Source organism: Haliotis rufescens, unplaced genomic scaffold (assembly GCF_023055435.1).
Source record: "Haliotis rufescens isolate VD_foot unplaced genomic scaffold, xgHalRufe1.0.p SCAF_15, whole genome shotgun sequence".
Taxonomy (NCBI): Eukaryota; Metazoa; Mollusca; class Gastropoda; order Lepetellida; family Haliotidae; genus Haliotis; species Haliotis rufescens.
In genome coordinates this window covers 32991351-33002874 of record NW_025963835.1, presented here as the reverse complement: position 1 = coordinate 33002874, position 11524 = coordinate 32991351, and the positions used below count along the sequence as shown (strand labels likewise).

Here is an 11524-nt window from a genome sequence, read left to right as displayed (position 1 = left end):
AGCTGATCCTGTTTATATGACTGCTATCTAGTTAGTGTCACCAGTTGATCCTGTTTATATGACTGCTATATAGAGAGAGTCACCATCTGATCCTGTTTATATGACTGATATCTAGTCAGAGTCACAAGCTGATCCTGTTCATATGACTGTTATCTAGTCAGAGTCACCAGCTGATCCTGTTAATATGACTGTTATCTAGTTAGAGTCACCAGCTGATTCTGTTCATATGACTGTTATCTAGTCAGAGTCACCAGCTGATCCTGTTCATATGACTGCTATCTAGTTAGAGTCACCAGCTGATCCTATTCATATGACTGTTATCTAGTCAGATTTACCAGCTGATCCTGTTTATATGACTGCTATCTAGTCAGTGTCACCAGCTGATCCTGTTCATATGGCTGTTATCTAGTTAGTGTCACCAGCTGATTCTGTTCAAATGACTGTTATCTAGTCAGAGTCACCAGCTGATCCTGTTCATATGACTGTTATCTAGTCAGTCACCAGCTGATCCTGTTCAAACGTCAAAGTCAGTATGCAACTATCGTTGAGACCATGTCACACTAAATCATCACAAATCAGGACAAACTATATTGTATTTATGACTCCTTTTTTAATTATCTGCCTTAATGTCTCGACTGTTCATGGTAATCTGATTTACACCAACGATTGTATCATGTCCTTCAACTAATTCAAAATATATGTCAAACAGACAAAACCTGAACCTTAGCATCTGTTTCAAATCGCAAAAAATATGCTGCGGTTTGCACAAATCTTTATCAAAATCAATTACATACAGCGAGGTATATATTACCACGTGGGTGACGCACCTGGGCACGTGACAGGTATCTACTGGTCCACGAGAATTTCAAATGCCTATAATAACTCTTGAGGGTGAGGCGAAAAGTCAATCGGAATTAACATGACGATGTTCTACAACGGTCTCTTCATTGTCCTCCTGGCTGTCCTTGTGCCATCACTGGGATCTCAGCCTGGACCAGATGAGCTCCCCGACAAGCTTCAGGACCTCTTGACTGAACTAGAAGACGCTAAGGCTGATTTCCAAAGTATCTTTGATGTCACCAATGAACAGTGTCCATGTCAGAGTAAGAAAATTACATTTGTTAAAAAAATAGAACTACAACAGCATAAGTCAGAATTAATCAATCAGCATCCTAGTTGTCAAACATCTCTACTGTCATTCGTTAACAGTTAGTCATGATAAAGTTAGATTATTGTCTTTTGGAAATGGAATAAAGACTAATTGTAGGTAGAGGTTTTGTTTAATTGGTTAGTTGCTCAATACTCTCTCCGTACGTATAGCTGTATCCCCCACTCTTTCTTCCATTTATCAAAAGGGAAATATGTGCTTTCAATGGCTAGATCAGATTTTAAAAGTTTTGTTTTAAGGTTTCAATGGTCTTGTAAAGTTGTTGAATTCAGAATGGGCACTATTCTACTGAGGTTATATAGCTGTTTGTTACATGTTGTAAATATGTGTGGACTTCATTCATAAACTTACTACGCGTTTGCATTACTTACGTGTATATATTCATCTGTTACTTGATATCCCTTTGTATCAGGATGTACAATTGATCATTTGATACCACTCGTCGCTTTTTGCCAAAATACTACCTATCTTACTTACTAAACTTGGTTCTTCTTTGGGGGGGGGGGGGGGGGGGGGGGGTGATGTATCTGCATAACCAGATTTATATTTTTAATTTAAACTGCGAGTCTAAATATGTTTTTACAAAACAGAAAACGCTGCCGTGCTGGTAATATTCGTGATTGCCCAAATGCAACATGATCTTAGGTTGTAATTATTTCTTTGTGTTGCTGCCGTTCTGTATCGTTGAGTGGTGATTTGTATGATTTCAATTCACAAAATATATGTAATCTAAGATTTCATAGACAGTTAAATGATACATTGAATACTTTAATCTCAAGCATAATGTGCTGAAACCAAAGATCGGGACTGGGAAACATTTCTTAAGTTTTTACTTTAACAGTTAGAGTAGCTCTATTATTTGATTTCACGTTTTTGAGAAAAGGATAATTTCATCAATTCAAGGCAATTATATTGATATCATATCCCCATGAGCAATGCCTTTTGTCTCGGCATTTTCATGCATACTTATGGACTTTTCCGAAACCAACTATTTTAGACTACTACCTATGTCCGAATGATGGAAAAATATTTGAGCATCAGATATCTCCATAATGTTGATAATGAACATAAAAACTTTTCCTTTGCTCTGCAGAATGTTGTTTATGATATAATCGGAATCGTAGAGATTTCTTAGGATTATCGAAATGCTTTTAATGGCTGGTTTTGTGACTTTTTGTCAGGAAACCATAATATATAACGAACATTGCAGATTGTGGAGAAAACAAAAGTCTTCCGTTCATTTTCTCATTTATCATAATTTGTCCATCATCTCCGGTGCAACGATTGCGTATGTCAATTCTCCAATTGTTGGTATTAGAGACACATGTGCTATAATCTCACTCGATACTTTTTACTCCATACTTCATATGATTTCATCAACATTTTATAGGTTGGATAAACATTGTCTAAACATCACTCTCTAGGAGAGTTTTAGAACCAATATGCCATTGCACATCAGAAAAGCACTGGGCCCTTTACAGAGAACTTGATGATATCTTACTTATTTAAAGCTGAAAGGTTTGCAATTGCAGATGTTTCTATATTTACAGGCGTGTTTAAGCACGGAAGTTCCAATACATGTACGGCTGATCACAGCATTATCTTTTTCGTCAATAAACAGCGACAAACACTAAGTGTTGGTTTATAGTACATAATGACAGTTACTGCATATTTCTGTTTTAGCTGCAGGGGATTGCTTTGAAAGTGATCTCGAAGCCCTCAACAGCACAATTTGCGATCTTATCAACAATCTGACAGCATTGATCGGGGATCAACCTGAGGATTGTCCTCCACGTAAGTAGAGAAGCGAACTAAAGGTAAAATCGCAGAAAGCGTTCATCTGAACCGCCTTGTTGTTGACAAAAGAGATCAGATGATAATACTTTTGAGCTGACAGTCATCAGATCTTTTGAACTGACAAAACCAGTATACCACAGAATGATTGTTCTCCACGTAAGTAGAGAAGGACACTCAAAGAGATCGTGCATCTGCACCCTCCTGTTGTTGTCAAAGGAGACAATATTGCCATGTGAAATAACACAAAATACTTTTGAGCTGGCAGTGCCCAGAGTACTAGAGAAAAACTAAGTCCAAACTCTGACAGATTATATTTTGGTGATTTAGTCATAAATCCCTTTCACCACGTCATTCTGTACGCGTGTACTACTTGTACTTCTGAATAACTGGTATGATATATATTAGGATAATTTTCACTTTTGTAATTGTAGAACTTAAGGAAATCGCATGATCTTTCATGAATTATAGTGCATATGAACAAACGTTCTCTTCTGACGGTTTGTTACTGGTAACAACATAACATGGTACAAATACTGTATAATTTGTCATTTGTTATTCGAAAACATTTTATTGATGCTTCCCCCGGCCCTTTTCCCTCAAATGAGTAGTCTCAAATTGTTGTCATTCATCAGAAACAAGCCTTGATTACATATTGAATGTTTATCTGGGATACCCTAATAACTATTGCAAAAAATATGGTAAGGCTCAGCATGAATAAGTTACTCAAAATATACTAAATATTACTGGAAAAAGTAAGAACACATTTGTGTATTATCAGACCAATTATTCTTTTCATTTATGAAAAAACGATCTGCTATGTTGTTTTACAGTTGAGGGATGCGCAGCGCTTGTTTCTGGATTCGCGTCATCTGATATTGCTGTGGTTGACCCAGTTGGGACCATCCTGCCAAATATAGAAGCGAGTAATAATGTCGGGCCTCTTACAGTTGTTGGAGCCAATAATAGCGATTACTCCATCTATTACATCAGCCCTGGGAACACGGTTATTCAGCTGTCCCTTCCCAGTGAGAATGACACTGTAGAATTTAGTAAGTCCATTCCACTCTCAGAACCTGCTTCTTGCCAATCGAACTATACACATCAATCTAATACTAATATGTTCACATCATTTTAATTTTGGTTGGTTGAAACTTCGTGTTATAAAACGGATAGCCTGTGATCTAGGTGAACATTTCGTGGTATCATCACTATTTAATATCGATTCACAAACACAAACTAATGATGTAATCGGAATCGTACAATGGACTTTGCTTTTAGCACAGATTGCTTGTACGGGGCATGGGTGGCCCAGTTGTGTAAGTCGCCGCAATTCGCTGTGCAGAGTTGCATCCCTTGGATAAGCCAGAGACTTATGATTGCAGTTCGAATCCTGGTTCGCCGCAATTATGTTTCCAGGTTTGTCAGCATCATATCCATGCTCGTGGGTTTCAACCGAAGTGGTAAACGTCTGAGACCTGCATCACTTCGGACATTCCTCCCATATTAAGCTGACACGCTGTGATATAACTGGAATACTGTTCAAAGCGGCGTTAAACCCAACTCTCTCACTCACTCGAGGATTGCTTATGTTAATGAAAAGGGTTTATCACTTTTATCTACATGTAAGAACAATCCTATAACAAGCAATATAATCATCAGATTAATGACTGATATTGACAAAATGCTTACAGATTAAATTCGATTATTTGCTATGTCATATGTTTGTTTCTGCCCTGTTTAGCTATCCCTACAACTGGATCAATAGGGACAGGCATTGCTTATCTTGATGATCAAATATTCGTTGCCGCTAATGATTTCCTTCCATCTGTCAATTCCCTTGTGTCGATTTCTGGTGGAAGTGCGACAATTCTTCTCAATATTTCCTGTGCTGGAACTGTCAGAAGTTATGATGGGTTGGTATAATATATCTGTTTATGTTACAAACTTCAGCTAGTGAATGAGAAGTTTAACATATCTCAGGCATAAATTTACAAGAAATATTCGACAGAAGTACACAAACAGCAAAGTATTACCTATTTTAGAGTAAAACCTACCAGCTAAAAACTTCTATCCCATCCTATATATCAATATTTGTATTAAATAACCAGGTAATGATTTACTTCGAAAACAATTATTTTCAGAATACCTTTTACTTTTGGTGGTGGTAGTGAGGGTAGAGCTTGAGGGCGACTCGGACCAGAAATAAATAACATCAATAACACAAATGATGTTTTACATTCATAAACACTAGTAGCTTTACTGCAGCAAAGGTATTAATTTATTAAGTATAAAAATGTATGATATTGTACACGATTGTTCTGATGAAATGACAGGATCCTCTACTTAATGAAATGGATTAAATCATCAAGGAAACACAATTTTGTTAAGATAAACGGCGATGCTCTTTCAGCAGCAAATCACAAAGAAAAAGAAATGTTGAAGCTATTTCAAAGTGATACTTATGTTTGGGTTTTATGTTTATATCCACCAGACGACATATTGTTAGATTGTCTCGTACTTGCCTGAGTGACCCTTTCAGACAGAAATGACTGTATCCATCTCAACATGTTACCTTTTGACTCAAGGTTTTGCAATTTGAAAGGCAACCATTGTCGCCAAATCATATCGGAAGCCTTTTCAATATCAAGAAGGACGCACAACATGTACTCCTGACAGAAATGTAACAATGTCTAGCCCCAGATGAGCCAAACTGTCAAAGCTATGTGAGATATGTTATACTTCAGTGATTTGTCTTTAAAAAAATAATGGCATATGATTTGTAAGCACTTCTGTGATTGGCATGTGGATGTGAACACCAGGGTGAGGGCGGTGCTCACTACCATATCACCAGTCACTACTTGTGTTGTTCAATGTCTCTAAAGAGCGCACAAAGACGTAAACGGGGAAAATCTACAGTTCACGTTGGATAACATACACTGATTTTGACCAGGACACCAAAAACATTGTTCCTTGATGTTTCAAAATGAAAACGTTCAAAGTGATTCATACGATTGTCGGACAAATAAGCACTAAGTTATTGACACAATGCCAAAGTGATCTTTCATTAATTACCTTCTCTTGTCCATTAAAGGCGAGTGTATTTCGGCAATTGCAAGGAAATCCAAAGCATCAACTCAACAGGTGACGATTTGGAAACCAATGTGAAGTTTTCCACGAACATTCGTTCGTTTGATGTCATTGACCAAGGTATGGATCGTACAGCATATAGCTTAACCTTGAGAATCAGGACCTCACTGAATTTTGCAAACAGAAATTTACCTATTTCTAAAACATGAGTTAAAAAGTATTATCAATCCATATGCATTTGTCAACCCAAAACCTAGACAATACCTCCGACCCCTTTCCAAAGTTGATAATAACTTCATAACTTTCTATTTGATCACAGTAGATTCAGTTTCAGATGACATGAAACCAGACCAATGCTGTAGTTATTTAATACATATATGCCTGAACTAACGTAAGATAAGTTGACAAAATGCTCCATGTTATTTTTTGTAATATAGCTGTCATTAACACACAGCTTGACATATTTTCTTCAAAAGATAACACAGTGTTTTGTGATGAAACTGGTGCGTTATGGATCCACAACGATGCCACCGCATGTTTCAAGCTGCTGGACTGTAGTGTACAATGTAGGGACGTCAAGGTCAACCCCTGTTCATCGCTTATCTACGTGGCCTCCAGTTCTGTCGGGTAAGCAAGGCAACCTTTACCTGGCGGTTTCATTTGCTCTTAAACACCGTCCACAATTAGTACATATAGTGTCACTAAAACTCTGATATTTTAGATCCTGATATCTATATGTTTGATTGATGTAAATTATTGCTTCGTATGTTGCACCATTAGTCGAGTATAAGATGTATCATGATGAGCACTGGTGTACAGTGAGCATTTTAATAAAGTCTAATGTCAAACTTCAAATACACTTCAAATCAGTCAACATGTAAAGCGTCGCTCATTTAACTTTGAAAGCTTAATATAACCTCAATATATCAAATTAGCTATGTCTTAACAACACTTCTATTATTCGTGACAGTTGACATCATGAGTGTCAGAGCATTGTGAACGTACCACGTATTGTGTATTGCACGGGCTGCCAAGTCCACGTTCTGCGATACGTTCTTGTATCTGAACAACCTGAATGAAATGGAATTCGTTTAGGAAAATGAAATTGTTTGTCATTCCTATAATTTGAAAGATTGTGAGACATTTTGGGAAAATGATTTTCGTTTGAAAATGTTACTTAAATTTAAGGTATCAATTTCCTTGCAAGTTCAAATTCAAGTACATACGGTCATCATCTGATTTAGTCGAGTCTGTTTCTGGTTTGGTCAAACGTTTCAAAACAATATCAAACACTATACTCTCTGGTCGATACTGTGGGATCTTACTGTTTGACCCACCCATCAGCAAAAGTTGCTGGAGTCGTTTAATTACCTTTAACGACAAAGATAATATAACATCAACATATCGAATTATTCATGTCTTGACAAACAAATTTATAATTCGTGACAACTGACACCATTAGTATCAGAACATTGTGTAAGTAACGCGTTTTGTGCATCGACTGATTTATTTAACTTCTTTTAAGAACACCTCGATTGACTAGATCATTATTATGGTTCTTATAGGGTTACTCAGTGAGTGCGTAAAATCTTTTGGTAAAACAGTCCTCATTTGATCTTGGCTGGGAAACGATATACAACGATTGTAACAAGCACAGGTTTGATCTTTCAGCGATCTCAGCATTTTCAACTCCACATCCTACGAGAATGAAGGAACTTTGACTTATAACACGACCACGGCCTCTGCCCAACCGAGGCTCGAGTTCGAACCATCCTGGTACGTCAAATCACAACAGCAAAATCACTGCGTATAGCATTAAGCCCGGGAATTCATTGACCGATCTTACAGCATCATTTTGATAACAAAACCATTTAAGTATTACACTTACATATACCATACACAGAAAAGTAGCAATTATGTTAACCAAGCATTGATTCTCATTTTGAAGGTTATCCCAATAAATATCGTTTTTTATCTACAAAATTTGATCCCTTGCCAAAGATGTGCACTGGGATACAGTCATATATATCTCCCAGATAGACGTTGATGCTCTACCGGATATTTCTCTTTTGACAACACAAGTCCGTCTGTGGGTCCACAAAGTTTATTCGTGATCTTACTATGTCTATATAGCTACATAGTAGTATGGCCAGGCAGGATCTCTGAGGCGTAAGAGGGCCAGCCTGCCTAGCCGCTGTCCGAGGGTCAAGCCCCCCTCACTGAAAGCGTACTATCTTTAACCCTCACTGTCAGAGTGCCATGTACCATGTTACATTACATATATGGTAAGCCTGCAGTATCCCACACCTCATCCACAAAGTTAAGCTTCAGTGGCCACCCGGCCATTCTCTGGCATTAATTACAATCCACTTTCCCGCACATGACTCTGTGCTGTCGGCCATGGTAATGATACCCCAGCTGCTGTTATAATATGTATTGGCAGCACTTTGAATATTTAAATAGATATAATCAACGTACCTACTGAGGGAATATATGAAACGTATATACACTCCCCGTTAAAATATATAGGCTCCCTGTTAAAACCTATGTACCCTGCCAAACTGCCTATGATATACGCCATTTCTGTAAAGAAGGACGTGTCCCACGTCGTTATAAGGAATTGGGAATGAGGTACGGTAGACAATCAATCAATCGTGTTGTCAAAAGAGAAATATCCGGTAGAGCATCAACGTCTACCTGGGGTATATATTTGTATTAGGAGGTGATTGTAACAATAAATAACATTAAAATGATGATATATTTTGTTTATTACAGCCCCTGATAAGCAGTGGGTAAGTTCTTATCTTTAAAATCATAAATGTGTCACAGTTTCATGTCACTGAAAAACAGAAGAACTTTATCAGTTATTTCTTGTTTTATAAAAGTATCCACAATCATACAAACAGGAGTGAGTGAGTGAGTTGGGTTCAATGCCGCTTTTAACATTATTCCAGTTATATCCAAGCGTGTCTGCTTCATTTGGCAGGAAAGCCCGAAGTGATGTAGACGTCAGACGGTGAGACCGACAAGCACAGAAATGTTGCTGACAAACCAAGATGCATAATCTCATAATCCCATTAGAACCAAAGTCAGGTTTCTGGTGTGCCCAAGGGACGCAACTCTGCACAGCGATTGGCCGCGCCTTAGGCTACTGGGCCACATGTACCCCCAATACACACAGGGAGGAACATGATAGTTATGTTCTTGCCTGTACTCTTGTCTTAATCATATACTTCTCATTTCAGAGAGACCGACCGCTGCTGTCTTGGAAAGCAATAAAATGTGTAGAAGGCATTGAGACAAATCTGTATTCAATAAACCTTTTGAACACGATTCACATCTTTAGTGTTTTACTTTTGATTCATAAATTATCACTAACTACCTTGACAGCTAATTTAGCAACGTGAAAACGTCAGGTTATCTCAAGGTGCATGGTGTCCTTAATGGAACATAAGTCACAACCCTCTGATCAGTTGTGTATCGATGTCAGTTGAGACCATATATCACTGTATGAACTGTATGAACTGTATGAACTGTATGAACTGGACCAGACAATCCAGTGATTGACATCATAAGCATCAGTCTACACAATTGGGATACGATGACATGCATCAACCAAGTTAGCGAGCCTGACCACCCGATCCCGTTACTCGCCTCTTACTACTCTTATAAAAAAAAACAGTCACTATATTTGTTGATGCAAAGCAAGGGTGTCTCTATTTCCTGAGGTAAACCATACTACTTATAGTAATGAACAACAAATTCAAATAAAAGTGGATGTGTGCAAGACAAGCGATTAATAGCCTGAAGGCAATAACTCTTTATATTTAGTTTGGCTGTTGATATATTTAAGTGCTATTAAAATAGCATCTGCTTCCGCTGCTAAAATAGAACAGTTATCTGGAAATCGGGATGCGATTGTCCTGGATCCAATGACAGTTGCGCTGGCAACAATGTCACCATCCTTGGATCCATCTGTAAATATAGATTTGTAAGTGTCATATGTGCTTCATAATTCATTATATTGTTGTTGATAACTTATTTGATTTGTGTCAGATTTCTTTAGTTTCGTTAATGTTAGGTCCACATCTGGCTGTACTGACTGCCATGGTGGAGAAGAGAAAAGCTGAATGGGGGCTATATTATCAAGATTTATTTTAGCAGCAGAAATATCTGCTTGTAGTCTTATCCCAAATGGTGGAATAAGAGACGATTTTGTTTTGTAGAGATTACCATGAAGGGGGTTAAAACACAGTCGCATGCTGGATTGCAGTCATTAGAACGTAACTTCGAGATATATTGTAGAGCTAATTTAATGCGACGGTGTTTAAGGGAAGGTGCCACATACAAACTATGAGCAAGCGAAGTTCAGAAGGCTCCAAGGTGTAGTATAAAGTAATTTTAAATTGCTCTTATAAGCCAAAACCACATAGATGATGGAGCCATAATCAAGTTTAGAGCGGATAAGTATTACATATAGTTGGAGGAGGTCTTTTTTTATCCCCTCCCCACTTTGAACTGGAGACAACTTTCAATAAATCTAGGGCCTTCAAGCATTTATTCTTTAAGTATTTAATGTGGGGCAGTAAAGTCAAATGATGATCGAAATTAGACCTAAGAATTTGGCTTCCTTTACAACTATATTGGGAGTGTTACTTAAAATTAATTCTGGATCTTTGTGGGGTTTATATTTTCTGCAAAAATGTACACCGTTTGTTTTAGATTTGAAAATTTAAAACCATTTTCTAAAGACCATTCCTGGATTATATTTAAATTTAGCTGCAGTTGCCTTTCAATAGTATGCATGTTTTTGCCACGACAAGAAATATTAAAATCATCCACAAAGAGCGATCCATCTATCGATTCATTTATAACTTTAGATAAACCATTTATCTTAAAGCTAAATAATGAGACAGACAAGAAACTGCCTTGTGGGACACTCTGATCCTGATTATAATCATCAGACAGGGTAGAACCCATCCACTGCCTGTCCATTAAAAATTCGGATATAAAGCTGGAAAAAAAATATTTTTGGTTCTCAGGCACCGCCGCTTCATCATAAAGTCCGCCCGCACGTTTCGTTTTATTTCCATTTTCAAAAACGAAATCCTTAAATATTCCGCGTCTATAACACACGACCTCAACTGTGAAATGCTACAATACTTAAAAACAATGCGATCGAATATAACGTGCAGTTACTTCCCTTTTCATGCGCACTGCATTACTGCGCATCTCTGTGTTATGGTCATAGCGGCAAAAGGAGTTTGTGTGCTTGTTTTGCTGTTTGCAAATTTGGTCAATGAAAACATTAAATTTGCGATACATCACTAGACATGATGATGGTATTCAAAAACAAATTCATTGGTATTTGTGTACTGTATGAGGGACAATGTTTCATACGCACAAGGTTATTTGTCTTGTAAAATAAGCGGGAAATCGATGCTATCTTTATACACCGTCTATAAAGCGAAT

At 37.5% G+C, this 11524-nt stretch overlaps 1 protein-coding gene across 1 annotated transcript; it reads left to right on the top strand.

The window, feature by feature from the left end:
* Nucleotides 1-893: 893 nt before the first annotated feature.
* Nucleotides 894-9385, top strand: LOC124132101. The gene is made up of 9 exons (XM_046495734.1): nt 894-1103; nt 2852-2962; nt 3796-4014; nt 4707-4878; nt 6057-6172; nt 6529-6679; nt 7724-7828; nt 8828-8844; nt 9298-9385. The coding sequence occupies exons 1-8, from the start codon at nt 920-922 to the stop codon at nt 8832-8834; spliced, it is 1065 nt and encodes a 354-aa protein (XP_046351690.1). The 5' UTR covers nt 894-919; the 3' UTR covers nt 8835-8844; nt 9298-9385.
* The last annotated feature ends 2139 nt before the right edge of the window (nt 9386-11524 follow it).

Excerpts from the sequence above, each read along its gene's own strand:
- LOC124132101 (XM_046495734.1), top strand. The coding sequence starts at position 920 with ATGACGATGTTCTACAACGGTCTCTTCATTGTCCTCCTGGCTGTCCTT. Across the intron at positions 2,963-3,795 it reads ACCTGAGGATTGTCCTCCAC|TTGAGGGATGCGCAGCGCTT; the intron begins GTAAGTAGAGAA and ends GTTGTTTTACAG. Across the intron at positions 4,015-4,706 it reads GAATGACACTGTAGAATTTA|CTATCCCTACAACTGGATCA; the intron begins GTAAGTCCATTC and ends TGCCCTGTTTAG.